At 37.7% G+C, this 16075-nt stretch overlaps 1 protein-coding gene across 1 annotated transcript in view; it reads left to right on the top strand.

Moving 5' to 3' along the window:
* Positions 1–16075, top strand: part of LOC139938944 (polypeptide N-acetylgalactosaminyltransferase 2-like) — a 75047-nt gene that overhangs the window by 29596 nt on the left and 29376 nt on the right. Inside the window, exons 3-4 of the mRNA XM_071934623.1 lie at positions 13018–13116; positions 14860–14927. Coding sequence (XP_071790724.1) covers positions 13018–13116; positions 14860–14927 — 167 coding nt within the window. The remainder of the gene's footprint in view (positions 1–13017; positions 13117–14859; positions 14928–16075) is intronic.

The raw sequence follows: 16075 nt of genomic DNA, 5'->3' as shown, positions 1-16075 counted from the left end.
TTAGAGAGTGGTCAATTTCTTGAGAGGGGTTTGAAAGAGGTCTTACGTTATAACAAGGGGAACAAAGAAGTACGTTAGTTTTTCAAGCTTAAGGGTAGGAACAATCTCTAGTTTCTTTAGGAGGTGATGTATTCGAGCATTAATGCAAAAACATGGATTCGGGGATACTAGTTTTTGTGCTTAAGTTACACATGGCTTGGCATAGTCTAGTATCTAATGTCATCCGAGTGATAACTAGACATGCAGTATCTTGGGGCCATTTTACACATTGTTGAACTTGCTACACAACTAACGTGTGACTGACATGTTGAGATTTGGTATCGAATTCCATCAAATTAAAGGTAAAATATGGGATTGGATTTTCAAAAGCTAAAATAATAGATTCAATCTGTGATCTCACTCAATCTCTGATAATAGTTGATACCTGTTCTGAAAATACTTTTAATATAAGGCCCCCAAATAACAGTAGCTTATAATATTCAAATTAAGCAGGTAACGGTTGTGTACATTTCTGATAACTTGTTTCTTGTTGTACACAATGTGAGACTTTTGATATGATCCTATCATTCCACTTATCCATCATTCTCAGTTATTCTCAGCGATGAGAACAGAGAAAAGGAAGCCCTCTATCATGACAACCAACAAGCTGCAACTAAACGAGTCCAAGACAGAGTTTTTCGTTGCAGCTTCCGCTAGGTTCGCTCCCCGCCTTTCCAACGTTACTTTGACTCTTGGCGATGTTACGATAAAACCATCTAAATCGTTGCGTAACTTGGGTGTTGTCATTGATCCTCCGTTGAGCATGAGTGGCCAAGTTTCTTGTTGTTGTTGTTGTTGTTGTTGTTGTTGTTGTTGTTGTTGTTGTTGTTGTTGTTGTTGTTGTTGTTGTTGTCGTCGTTGTCGTTGTCGTTGTCGTCGTCGTCGCCGTCGTCGTCGCTTAGTTGAGGCTAAGTTAATCTCCTGATTGCTAACGAGGCTTAGTTAATCTGCTAAATGTAACAAAGAGAGTACAGGGATAAAAGGTAGAGATTAAAGTGACTCTTAATTTTCATTTTAATTGCTCTGACTTCCGTTGCGTTGGTGGAATTTATTAGAGTTTCTTTGAGATGAAAATCCTCAATAAAATACATCATCTTCTTCATAATGTAATTTAAAAGGTACACAATGTAATATAGTTTGAACATCACTGCCAACGGGGCCTGGTGGACACAGTATTTTATCGGCCCCTAAAAATCCTTTGATTTTTACATGGCCTCCAAAAATGTAGAGTCTGGCTCTGACTGTAACTGTATGTGCAGTTGAAGCTCCCACAAATAGTTTATGGCCTGACATTTCGACCCTAGCGGAGTCTTTCTCAAAGGCTTAAAGCTAAAATCTACAGTTGAAGCTGTTAGAATTAGACATGATAACACATCAAATGAGTAAACATCATCAGTATTACTCTTTCATTTTCAATATTGGAACCTTCCTTCCACTACCTCCGAGCGTTGAGTCCATTGTCCGAGTATAGAAAGAGTAAATTTGCAGAAACTGTGCGTGTAATTCTTGCCATCCTTGATCAATACGCTAGTTTCAATTTACACACACACGATGAATCAAGACCTATTGTGTTCAGGAAAGCATTTTTCTGTTATGTAGATGCAATGTACAATTAATCAAATGTATACAATACATGGTTGTCAAGTGAACAAATGGCTACCTTGTGGTTGTCTCCCTCTTTGCTTAGAAGCAGTAGCTGAATCATAATTTTGTTTTTGTTTTTTAGGGAAAGGTTGTCAGTTTGCTTATTATGAAATTTATTTTATTTTGGCATTAGTTTTTTTGTTTGAGGATAGTGGGACTAAACAATGAGTACTTTGATGCTACATTTTACTGGGGTGATTGGTTTGTACATCATGTACATTGAACAAACTCAAGTCAGGCTTATTTGTGTATATAAAGTTGAACATTCCTAGACATGCTGCTTAGAGGCTTGGCTGTGGGTTGGGCTCCCTAGTTGTAGCCTCTCCCTGCTTCACCTACCGGTACATGTTTGTCTGATAACTGATTGGTAGCAGGTCCAGTTGTTCTCATCTCTGAGTAGAGGCTGCGTTTCAGTTGTTGTTAGTTTTTTATGTGATAGGTGCCTACAATAAGTGCCTACATTGCATTTTCATGGATCTGTGGAATATTGCGTTTATGACACACTTAAGCATGTGATTCTGTGGGCTGTAAAGCGCAGAACTCTGCAGTACGAAGCACCATAGATCTGCATACTGCTAACTCTTGCGCTGATGGTCACCGTTTTCTACTTACAGCCTGGGAGCAAGAAGGTTCTTTGCTATGTCATTGAAGCATACTTTACAGTAATAATGTGACTGTCTCTGGGCTGCATTGCTCCATCAAACTGTACAATAACATGATCTCATTGTGAGATAGACATTCAATTTATCCACTGTCACCATTCATCAAATATCTTCCATTTCTTTCCGTACAATCCTCCAAAATTAGCATCAAGGACTGAACATAATTACTGTCAGTAAATTTACTTTGACTGCCCCTACGCATTGCATGGGCAGCCATGCGTTTTACAACACATAATAATACTATAAAACCAACAGCAAGTTGATTAGAACTCTACTACATCACATGTGATGCCAGTGTACACAGTGTACTTTGGAATTAAGGATAATCCCACGATGATTCATGGATCAAATAAGGATTAGTTACAGTTGTAAAGTGAGATCATTTTGAGTAATCGTGTTTGCAAAGAATTTATACTAGTGTGATTTGTAATAACAGGATCACACTGTATGCAGCAATTGAATTGCTTAATGTTGTAAATCCATAGACCTGTACTCTGGAACATGGGAGAAATTAAAGGGAAAGTACAGTACATCAGTGGTTTCTTTTGAACGGTAAATAAATTTCCCATCAAACTTTCGTAAAATGGTCATGTTTAAGAGCAGATTCAGGTCACAGGTCAGATTACCATGTAATGCGTTGTTTTTGACTGGTTCCCCACTAAAGTTTGCTTAGAAAAACAATGCTTTAGAAGCATCATTTTGTGCTTCATAGCTTCATGAATTTATAAGGTAATTTGGTGCTTTCCCCAACCCTAAAGGAAAGTCTCTTCCTCAAAACCTGCAATCCCTTTTGATAAAATATTATCAGAATTCTATCAAGTTCCTGCAGCATGCAAAAACCAGCAACCTATGGAGTATGGCACTGTGCGGTAAGACCATGTGTAGTAGACAGTGATTGAGGGGAAACCGTGTGTATAACGGCACACAGTGTGCGCACATTCCAATAAATGAAACTATATGTGATTAGTCATTTTGTCAATGACCAATTTCTAATTGCATAAATCAGTGGCACCCCATTGGTCTGTCTATTGATTGTGAGATGCGGTAACATCTGTTGTGTTGTGAATGTACATAGATTATTGCGGTTTGTCAGAATTACCAGTTGCTGAAAGAAATCATACACTCGATCATGAATTCATGTTTAAGACAAACACTGTTAAAAAAAAATACTCCTGCCCCCTCTAGCAAGAGCAGGCGTGATACTTCACAAAGGCGATGAAGGCGATTGCGTCCATGCCCCCATGTCATTGCCTTACAACTTACAATTTTGCCATGTGCCCTATATCAAGGATAAGTTGCCTTGGTACTCATGTCCTTTAAAAAAAGAAGCATAGGATAGGCCTACAAGAGCAACAACAAAAATCACTTGGTGTCATAGATTCTTACCCCACATCCTCAGGGATGCACCAAAGAGAAAACTTTATGTTCATGTAATATAAAGCAGCGATTCCTATTCCCATCAGGGTTTAAAATGAAGAAGTTGCGCTACAATTACACAGGCGTAATTTATCTCCAGCAAAACAAGACCTTGAGGCAATGTAGAGGGATCTTTTACAATGTCTGTATACTTGTCCTCATATTATTCCTTTTGCTATCAGGAAACCAGATTTATTTGTCATATTATTCACGCACATGAAACGCATTTTGATTCTTTGATTTTTTTTTCAGTCCCTGTAAACATGTTCATTATCAGCAATGTTGGGCAGCTTACTGGCTAGATTCATCAAATGTCACTGTTTATCTTTGCTTCAATTGAAGCATTTATCTCTGTTCTGAATATTTAATGGTTTGAATATATTAGAGTAGTGAGATTGTGATTGATGTTTCCTCCCACCCAAACCATGATTATAGAAAGTCCTTTTCATTTAAAATGCATTCCCCTCTTCTAATCCAAGAAAGAAAAACTGATTGAGTAACTAATTGCTTCAATTGAACCATTGACCTCTGTTCTTAATATTCAAGGGTTTGAATAGTTTAGGATTGTGAGTTTCCTCCCACTCTGATTGTGAGTTTCCTCCCATCCCGACAATGATTATAGAAAATCTTTTTAATTTATAATGCATTCCTCTCTTCTTATCTAAGAGAGAAAGACTGATTGAGTACCTCTTGTTTCCTTCAGCAATCTACCTTCAATCCTTCTCTTCATGCCTCCCCTACCACTGCGCCTGCCGCTCGCCGCCCGCCGCCGCAGCCTTTCAAGACTAGTACATGTAATTGGACACACACTGCAACACAAGTAGCTACTCATCCCCACGCATTTAGCAGTCATTTCAAACAGTCATGGGCCCCGTTGCTTGCATGTAAAAGCCCAATGCTCATCAATTGCCAATGGCTTGTCTTTGGATCCATCATGTTTTATTAATGGTGGTTGTGGGGATACGGTTTGCTTGTCATAGTTTTACTGTCGCCATTTGATTTTCAATTTTGAAGAGATTGGAACGAGATCAGATAGGTGTACATTATTCATCATAGGGAGATAAGAAAGTAGTCACTACCAGGACACAAATGTAATTTGTATGCAAACTGCATTTATGAGGATCTTGTTCTGTTTATATTTTTACTGGATATTGGGCTAACAGTTTGGATGCATATTGTTGCATTAATGAAGTGAAAAACAGATGGGATACAAAACACCCCACATAGTGAAATGAGTTAGCACCTACATGTGAATATGTACAATAGTACTAAGACAGAATGCAGGAGCATTGAGTTGTTTGGTTCTATGGCTTCCAGTACAAAATTTTATATTGGAACCGATAGAACTCGCTTATATCACAGTTGCTGATATAAACAATTCCTTATTGTTACAGGGGGAGGAGGAGGGTCCAGGAGGGTGCAGGGAGTCTTTTTGGTTTGTACTGATACGAAGTATGAACCACTGATCAAGGGTAATGTCCGTATGATTTTCCTGCCAAGGGAACTCTGCAAACTCCCACAAGGGGATATAAACACCAAGCTGCAGCCAATCTCTAATGTACAAACATCGAGACCCAGAGCCAACACTTCCCCAAAAGAGATATTATACATGGTCGTACCCCCAAGTTTACTCTTTAGTATTTATATTGTTACTTCTTATACAAACATTGGGTTAATGTCTGTGATTGAGAGTTGCACAAATCAAGAAATTGTGATTCAGTAACTAAATGACAATACTTATTCTAGTCTTTGTGCAATCAGTGATTAGCTTGGTAGGATTCAAACCCATGCCTTTTGATTGCAAGTCCTGCAGTATAACCACTGGACCACCGTGGCCTGGATCATGGTAGTTACACTTTACTCAGTACCTACCAAGTCTCACGCATTAGGCGTGAGACTCACGCATTAGGGGTCTGTCTCACGCTCACACGCATCGCAATCAACATGCATTGGGGCCAGATCGGGAAAAACATAAAAATTAATGACAGTGCATTGCCATTTTGGGCACGTGTGTACAAAAAAACGCAATCTACAAAGTTTGCACAATCTTCAAATTGCACGCTGTTAATCAGAATCATCACTTTGAGCTGCTGTACAAACAGCGCAAATTTGCAGATTGCGCACGCTTTTGCTCTCCCAGCAGATTCAGCAGACAATTCTGAAGAGCGCAAAACACACATTCGGCACAAGTTTGTCCCGTTTCGTTTAGCAAATTCATTCAATGCGCTCAACAAGCGTTAGCTCTACACAACAGGCAGAATTCGTGAGCGGAGAATTTTGGACATCATTTTAGGCAAACAATTTATCTTTTGTGGGGAAATAAGCTTTAACACAATCGTACATCCACATTAACCAGCAACATCTCCTGTGTACCTCATGTGAGTTTGCTGAAGTATACTGAAGAGGTTTGAAAAATCTCACGCATAGCTGGCCTCTGAACTTGGCATCTCTGGTAAAGTATCTGCATCAATGAACCAAATAAATATTCCATGTCACTACTGTTTGGTGGCATGACCATGGACTTGACCTTGTCTCTACCTGTAGCTGAAACCAATTAAAACCAAACGGGAAACCAGAGAGGGGAAGGTTCAATCAGCAAACTACCAAACCTACCTGTTAAAATGTCATTAAAGTTGTTGGTTGCATTTTAGTTACAAATTGTGAAAAGGATGTTTACATTTTGTCAGTGATTTTGTGTGGCATTCATAATATGGGCTGAATTCAATTATGGCAACCCAAACAACCAGCAGTGATGTTGAGGTTTTACAAGGTACATATCATGTCTGAACATTCTCATCATACTATGATTAGAGTAGAAACATTGAGTTGAGTTGTCAACTGCATGTCCTTCTCAGAACCAACGCTACTTAAAAGAGATTTACAAATGGTGTTACCACAAAACCTCACCTGCATGTAAATAAACTCCCACCATACAAAGTTTCAAATCTTACTTAGTGTATTGTTTTGACTTGGACAGTATTTCAGACATAAGAAAGCAGTCAATGTTTATAGGATCAATTCATTGTATTAACTTTCAGTCAGTTCTCAGAATGAAAATATTGGTTCTTTTCTTTCGCTCTAATCACTAAAAAGAATGGAAAAGGTCCGCTGAGTGGGACACCCGCTACCATCTCAAAAGAGACACAATACCCCAAATGACTGAAACTAGATGCACTGTAAGATTCTATGCAGTTATTGGTGGGTTCCTTTGAAAGTCCCATAAGCTATTGTCTGACACACAGGAGGATACTTTCATTACAATACTGTATACAGTGTCTAAATGTCACCATAGTACAGATGCTGTTTTTAAAATTAGAACACACCTATTTCAACATTGGCAGATGAAACCAAATCACCTATACCAATACAGTCTTTCATATGAGGACAAAGGATAATTGCAATCAAGAAATGCAATAACTGCAAATCAGCAAACCTAGAATGAACACTGCTAACCTTGGCCTTGCCACTCCACTCTGAATGCATTGTAATCTCTCTCACGTCTTACCATTACAATAAGAACTCATTAATGGCCTCCATACAACCATCTATCTTCAGTCTTTCATATCACGTCTTGTAGACTCCGGGCGCATCCCTCCTTTCACACTCTCAGCCCGCATCCAGACTTCAGAATTCTCACATCCCAAGGATGTGTTGGTTCACTAATAGGCTTGATCAGCAATGCATGAAAGTGTGTAAAATAAGGCATTCGCTGTGGGCTGTACTTTCAGGGATTCCGTGCTAGAATCTGTGTAGCATTAGGCTAAGGTTTCCTTTTTATACAACACCGTGAGTTGATTTGAGAGAATACAGGCATGGATTTAGTTTCATCAAAACATACATTTTACAAATGGTACAAGTACAGTACTTGAGTGATGAACTCTACTGCCCAACCTCATAACAGTTGTTTTCTGTTTCCCTTTACCACTGAACAGTACAGAACTTGAAAAATACAGTCAATGTAGAAACGTCAGCTAGATGGTTCCGCTTTATTTTTGCAATACCAAAGTTGTTTCTCTGTGGACTATAACCTATTTTAAAAAAGTAAGAAAAAGTGAAAATTTTTGCAAATTCTTTCTTATACTGTGTGGGCTTTATGGCTGTGACATAACCAGTTCACTTTTCAACAACTTTGCAATGTTGATGAGAAAAGGACCTTTTATGGATGTCTAAACAGAGTTTCATTGACAAAACAAATTGTTAATGAATGACTAGAAAAAGAAGATTTTTGACTAAAAATAATCCCGCATGGGCAATGGGAAATAGAAATCCCGAAGCGAACTGGTTAAAGGAAAACACGACAAAGGTATTGAACTGATCTATAATCCACAGTCCCACCAGCTACATTTAGCCTTGCACTCCAACAGCAACCCAGAAAAACAATGTCAAAATCCCACACTGTATGACAAAAGAGAAAAACTGATGAGAGCAAAACAACACCACTGGCTGAATATATGTCTAGTTATCTTACGATGTCTTTATAAAAGCAGTATTATAAATAAACAGTGATGATCTCTAGAGTGATGCTATTCTGTTACAGCCTTGAGCTGGTCGTCAACCACAGGGAATATCAAGAATTGTTTCAGGAAATTGACAGATATTTAAAGACCTAATCTTTCGAAACTTGTGACTAGCTTGCAGTTATAAGAACCCTCAGGATATCTCTTATTGAGGCAATACTTAAGAGGAGATGTGACTTTAGTTAATCCTTTAAGCTCAAGCAGAGGTTTAGTAGTTATCAGCTGAAAACAATGAGAAACTTTCATCTTAAACTTCACAGTCTTCCTGGTGAATATTTTCATCTGCAATGATTATCATCTTTTGCATCTGATGAAGAAGCTGTTGCTACGAAAGCTTATAAATGCAGTTTTTTAAATGTAGATTACGAATATCAAGCAAATATCATTTGAAAACCCCATAACCGGTGTTGGTTGTTTCTATTGTTTCAATCAAAAAGCAGACATTAACCACTATGAATGGAAACACCACAACTAATCAGTTCTCAATAAATGTGGGTCTGGAATCACCTAATTTATTAAGAGTTTCACTGGTTAGTTGGTGGTGTAATTGTGGAAAAGTTAGAGGATGGAAATGAACTTTCTCATCCCAAAGCCAATGATGGTGAACAATAATTTACCTTTAAATTGTTCTGAATTTGTTATGAAGTACTGATCAGTGTAATATTTATTTGTAAGTAAATGTTTAATAAAGAGTGACAGACCATGATACATGTAGGATGCAGGTAGTGTTGATGTAAAGCAAATGTGCAGGCAGTAGTTAAATACTGAGTATTATGTAACTTTAGGTAAGTGTGAATATGTTTTGACTGGCTCTTGGGATTTTTTGGCCAGCAGACTTTTGTCTTATTTTGGCATGTTTAAAAAAAAAAATTATAACTAATCTCACAACACCATAAGGCAATTCGTGGTGAGGGCTACAAGGAAATTATAGAAGAAATGAAGGGAGAGACAATATCTGGTCACATTTCTCTTGAAACTGAGACTGTTTGTTATTTATTTAAGTTATTGTCTTACAATGTACCTGAAGTGTTACTCTCTTGTGTTACAATGAACATTGATTTATGGACATGTTGCAGTTTCGGTTTTCAACAAAAAGTAGGTTATGGATATTTAAGTTAAAACTTAAATACTGTACATTGGGTGAAGGCTTTCTTAGAAACCAAGTTCAGTATATATGTAGGTGTTTCATACAGAGACCTAAATTCTTGAGTAATTTCATCTGCCAGATTTGTTCTGATTGTCAGAAAGTTGCTTTTTGTTATCTTTCCTTGCATGACAGTAAAATGAATCGTGTCACAAGCATTCTATTTTATCTGTTTTACTCTCACATTTCCATGCTTTATATTGTTTTTTGTTTTAGTTGTCAACCTTTGATACATGGACATGTTTTTATTTGTAGTTAACTTTCCTATCTTTGTGTACATAAATTTATATATTACTTTTGTTTTATTACTTGGTTTACAACCACATGTGGGGAGGCAGGTCTATGGACCACAGCTTTTGTTTCTCCTAGCCCATCTGGAAGTATTTTTCTTTTTTGTTTGTCATGTATTGTTGAAATGGCTGAATAAATAATAATAATAATAATAATAACAGTAATACAAATAGTAAGCACTGTACACACTGAGATAGCAATCTAATGCCACTGTTATATGTACTTTTGTTAGATTTTTTTTTTATAGTAAGGGATTATAATGTGATTGGACTCTTCCAATTAAAAAGCAATTCAGCGGTATCCTTTGAAATGGAAAGTGCATCATTGTTTCATTGAGGAGATTCCCATTCTGCAATGTCACTTAGACTTTTTGACACAAGGTGGACACTAGGAGTGCACTTTTTGGTTTGAGTGTGGAGTGTCACACACAGTGTCTACGGAACGCAGTATCTACGGGAACCGAATACAACAGTCATAGTATTGTGTCCACCATATCTCAAAATGGCTTATTAACTGAACATTCAATCAGTCTGTCAAAAGTTTCATTCAGGCCTTTGGAACATCGCAGTGAAAACAAGAAGTTTTGTGCACTATTACAGAAATGCTTATGATGTTGCCTCCACAGTGACAATATTTCTTTGATAATTGTTTTGGTTTGTTATAATTGCCAATTCTGTCCTTTGTATTTGATTCCTTTAATTGTTGAGACGTGAATTATTTACATTCAACATGGTGGACAGAGGAATAAGGTTTTGCAGATAAACTTTGATATTCTTTTCAGTCTTCCCAATTTGTGCTAGTTCTCATTAATTCCAGTCTGGTCCAGAGGGACTCATCTTGTAATGTGATGGAGTGTTTTTATCTGACCTGTCATCTGCACCAACTCTTAAGTCTTAAAACCATTAATAGTTTGATGCGATACTGAGGTGTTTTCAGGGTGTGGTTTCAATTCCTAAAACCATTACTTTGACAGGACATCCCATGTGGTGTGTAACAAATGAAAAAGAACCCTGTAACATGTGAAAGAGCAAAGGACTTGCCCAGGTGTTTCCGGGACTAGCAGTTAATTGCCCCACAGTGACTCTTTGACATCATCTACTTCTTAGACAACCCTTATATTTATGTAAAACTTAGTCAAGTTGCTGTAAAGATCCAATTGAGTAAATAAATGCATTGTTATTACTTTGTTGAAGCTGTATATCACTGAGGACACAAAAAGAACTCCTACACCAACAACTTCAAAAGTGAATCAAACTTTCATTAAAGCAAAATATAACACAAAACCCTCATTTGCTGCTCCTTATTAGCGTTCATTGTAGACAAACATCCAGTCCAAATAGAGTGCTATGAATACTTAGCTGGATGAAATCTTCCCTGGATTGTAGACGACAGAAAAAAACCTTTGTATATTTTCTAGTTTAACAAAAGCAAGAACAAAATTTACATATGAACAAGACTAGCTGAAATTAATCCAGCAATAGGCACTCTCAGACATTTACAACATCCAATTTGAAAATGAAATGAAGAAAACAAATCTCAGCACCCACGCAACTAAAGCTACAGATCAATGTTTTAAAGAAAGTCATCTCTATATTCAAAATGAGGTAGGCTAGCAGGGACTGTCTGCAAACTTTTTGAATATTTATTTTGTGGGGGTGTTTCACAGGGTCTTTTGTAATTCATCTCTTAAATTAAAGCCGTAGATTTCGAAACTCAATCAGTAATAACAATATTGTCAGAATGAGACCGGAGATTAGATAATGACTGTAGATTGGCAAAAGACCGGAAATTTGTACCAATAAATTGCAGTAATTCCCAAATGCAACTAATCCCAAACCACATCCTGGTGGTTCGCATTACACTAGAACACTACATGTAGGTAGTCATGGTAGCTTTAAACATTTCATAACGATGTCTTACCATCCACAAGAAAATTATTAGAAAAATGAAAAGTAAAGGCAAAGTGGTTAGCAGTCTAATGCAGAGCTGAAGGCAAGGTCTTTTTGCAACACCGCTGAAGGCAAGGTCTTATTGCAACAGCACAGCCCTTTAAAAAGCAGAATCAAACAGGAAAATGTGTTTTGTAAATTTTAATTTCTTGTCCTTGGGGTATGTTTTACAAGTGGTCAAATTGCATGCAATGGTAATGTAGAAGCATGCGCACTAATATGCACTGCTCTATGGTAGTGTGTACGCATGCGCACTAATAGAGTTGACCTTGACTACCAGTACGTATGGACTATGCTTTGCGCTATTAGTGCACACGTAAGCGCAACAACATGCGTGTGGTATTGATTATGTGATGCGTTGTTAGTGCACACGTACATGTAAGCGCAACAACACGCGTGTGGTATTGATTACGTGATGCGTTATTAGTGCATACGTAAGCGCAACAACATGCGTGTGGTATTGATTATGTGATGCGTTATTAGTGCACACGTACATGTAAGCGCAACAACATGCGTGTGGTATTGATTACGTGATGCGTTATTAGTGCACACGTACATGTAAGCGCAACAACACGCGTGTGGTATTGATTACGTGATGCGTTATTAGTGCACACGTATGTAAGCGCAACAACATGCGTGTGGTATTGATTACGTGATGCGTTATTAGTGCACTTGAAGCGTATGGCTATGAGCCAATCAGTCTGAAACAGCTTCAGTTGATCCTAAATCAACTGTGTGATTTAGGATCTGGATAATATGATCCCGTGATAAATCTTTTGACCAATAGGTTTGTTTTCTTTTATACTTATTCGTCCGTTGTGTCCACCACCATATTGCTATCACATCTGTGATGTCAACATGACATTGACTATTTTTATGTGGAGGTCAAAGTTAAAGGGTCATAAGGTCACCATGTCAAACCTGTGTAGCTGGATCTGGATTAACAGCTGTGTACCATCTTATTTCTCTCCACAGTAGCAGGTGCAGATATTGCTTATTAAATCAACTTGTTTTGAGTTTTCTGGACCTCTTATTAAATTAAGAGTTCCTAATCAAATTTAATAAAAAACATTGCCGAGTACACATATGAGATGAGTTTATTTGTTTTTAGGTACATTGTTTATTAGATTAAGTTTGACTTCTTCTTTCTTATGCTGCAAACATAGACAAAGACTATTGAGCTTGGTTTTGAGCAGCCAATTCTGTTTGGAAGCATCAACATCAGCCAAACCTTGGGCTCAGTTGGGTTGTTGGTGGAGAGAGCACTCCGTGATTATGTTGTCCGCTGTTTGTACTAATTAAATTTGATAGAATAATAGTTTGTTTTATAATTTGTTTGTTTTCCCTGTGTACAGATGTAGAACCATTGACTGGCATCATGTCCTACCAGCAACAACAGTTATTATTACATTTCATAATGAGGCTAGATCAACATTATTAAGAACGATCGTCAGGTAAGGACATTATCAACAAGCTAAAGTAGTTTTAATTCTCTATTTTAATAAACGCACCAGCATCCAACACACTGTGGTCACTGTTAACCACTTCATGAGCATGATGTGATCAATTTTGGTTTAAACTGGCTTATGGCAGATGTTTTTATATTGCTCAGAACAACTTTTGAATGACTTGAATTTTTTGCAGTCACTTTGGACTGTTGACTTGTATATACCCATTGTGACATTCCATATTGTAGAATACACAGGCATGGCTACTGTGCTTTGTTTTACTTCCCCTGTACATAACGGGACACTAGTGCTGGAATCATTGCTCAAAATGTCCCTTTTGAGGGTAATCTCAGATTCCATACCTTTTTTCCCTAGAATTGGTCCGTTCTCAGTTTCCATGAGAATTAATAACTGTCAAGAAATGACAGAATGTTGTTTAGCTGGGCAAGAAGGTAGAGTTACTCTTGATCCATGGGGGGGAGGGGTGGCTAATGTAGTCCATGGTCCCTGTTGTATGGTGGTAAGAGACCCTTATGATGCTATGGAAGTTGTTTGTTCTGCTCTACCTGCTCTGTCATGATAGGTCTGTGTTTACTTTCATGAATGTGGTTCACTGAGCTTGCTTTATTTAATCACTGTGCAGCTAAGTGGCGAGGTGTTGGGTTTTTAGGAATGTAGAAATAACTAATCACTGTTTTGCAACTTGATTCTTGCATACATTTCACATTACATGAAAGACTTCTTCCCTTTGTTGTGAAGCCCAGTTTATACTTTATGAAAACCTGAATGTGAAATGAATTTCCAGCCTGGCAAATTTGCACCAAGTATGAACCAAGCACATTTAAGTCACTACTTGTAATGTCCTGTGGGAATTAAAATCCACAAGCACCTCATGGTAATGGCTGGATTCGAACCCATAACCTTCATTACGTTAGAGCTGATGTCCTGAACACTGACGGCCAACCATACATTGGTGTATTAAAAGCAAAGGGCAAACAAACCCCAAGTATATATATATTTCTTTTTTATCCCTGAATCAATCATTTTCAAATTTGCCATTTTTAATCTGCCAAATTCCTGTAGGAACCACAAACAATTATGGCTGCTACTATTTGTGCAATTCTGGATCCAAACTGCCCAGTATCAGAACTAGAAATAACTGCCTTAGAGTGGTTGCCACTTTGTGGTTGAACCACACAGACGTTTTGTGTAATCCATTCTACCTATTGAAGAGACATTGACGCAGGTTATTTCATGTCACTGAGGGACTCCATGCAGCTTACTTATTTATCATGGAATGTCCTCCAACTGGGACCGTTGGGAATGTCTTCTTTTCTTGTAAAGATTTAGCTGTGATTGGTGCAAATTGCCATTTACATGCAATAAGAAATATTTTCCTCAAATTCAGCACATGTTGTGTACTACTGGGTACATGACGTGTATACTACTTTAAATTACTGAAGAATCCTGGAATTTGCACTTGATAAGAAAAAGTTGGAAGGCAATGTCATAGCTCTTATAACATTGACTGCTGGTATCAGAAAGCTATTTTGGAATGATTTCCATGATGTTGTTGATTTATGAAGGTATCATATCAGGCCACCAGGCTACAATCATTCAGAAAACCACTGCTATAATTCCTGTTATCAATAAGAAATGACCTGTTTTTTGTTTTATTACTTTAAATCAACCTTCACATGATTACTGTACCTCTGTTCATTATGTCATTCTGTCTTTTCTTATTTACAGTGTTCTCAGAAAAAGTCCACCAGAATTGGTAGATGAAATTATAATAGTGGATGATTATAGTGACGATCGTAAGTATAGACATTTGTAATCTCATGTCCTAACAACCCAAACTCATCTGGTTGGTTTGATTGAAAATGGTTTTCTTATGGGACTAACCCTCATTACAACCAAACAATGTACAGCAGTGACAATACAACCACACAATGTACAGTGGTGACAATACAACCAAACAATGTACAGCGGTGACATTACAACCAAACAATGTACAGCGGTGACAATACAACCAAACAATGTACAGCGGTGACATTACAACCGAACAATGTACAGCAGTGACATTATAACCAAACAATGTACAGCGGTGACATTACAACCAAACAATGTACAGCAGTGACAATACAACCAAACAATGTACAGCGGTGACATTACAACCAAACAATGTACAGCGGTGACAATACAACCAAACAATGTACAGCGGTGACAATACAACCAAACAATGTACAGCAGTGACATTACAACCAAACAATGTACAGCGGTGACAATACAACCAAACAATGTACAGCGGTGACATTACAACCAAACAATGTACAGCAGTGACAATACAACCAAACAATGTACAGCGGTGACATTACAACCAAACAATGTACAGCGGTGACATTACAACCAAACAATGTACAGCAGTGACAATACAACCACACATGACTCATATTGTGGACTCGTTAGACCTCAATAGTTGCCAGTCTGGACAAATAGTGCAAAACAACTCTGGTTGTGTATTTAAAGGTTGAGATACATGGAAATGGGATGGCACTCACTGCTGGAAATTTACAAAGTTCCTCTACAGCAAAAAATGTGCTCAAAACAAATGCATATTTAGAATGTTATTTATTTGTTTAATACACATCCAATGGCAAAATTGGTGGCAATAACAAGATAAAAAGAAAGTGCTCAGTTTTAGATGTTGGAGGAAAACCCCATAGTGGGAAACCCACGCAATTAGAGGGACTGTTAACCAATCCACAAAGGCCTCAAGTCGAGTGTGGGATTCAAACCAGGGTCGACAGAGGGGAAAGGCAGGGGCAGAAAACACATTTTGAAAAAAGTAAAACAAAAGGAACTCTACACATAAAAAACATACAAATTTGCATGGTTATAGGAATTAGTTTTGAAATTCATCTTTTGTTTTTCCAGTTTTGTAGCAATTAAGACATCCAACATG

The sequence above is a fragment of the Asterias amurensis genome, chromosome 1, assembly GCF_032118995.1.
Source record: "Asterias amurensis chromosome 1, ASM3211899v1".
NCBI classification, from domain to species: Eukaryota; Metazoa; Echinodermata; class Asteroidea; order Forcipulatida; family Asteriidae; genus Asterias; species Asterias amurensis.
This window is presented reverse-complemented; position numbering and strand designations above follow the sequence as displayed.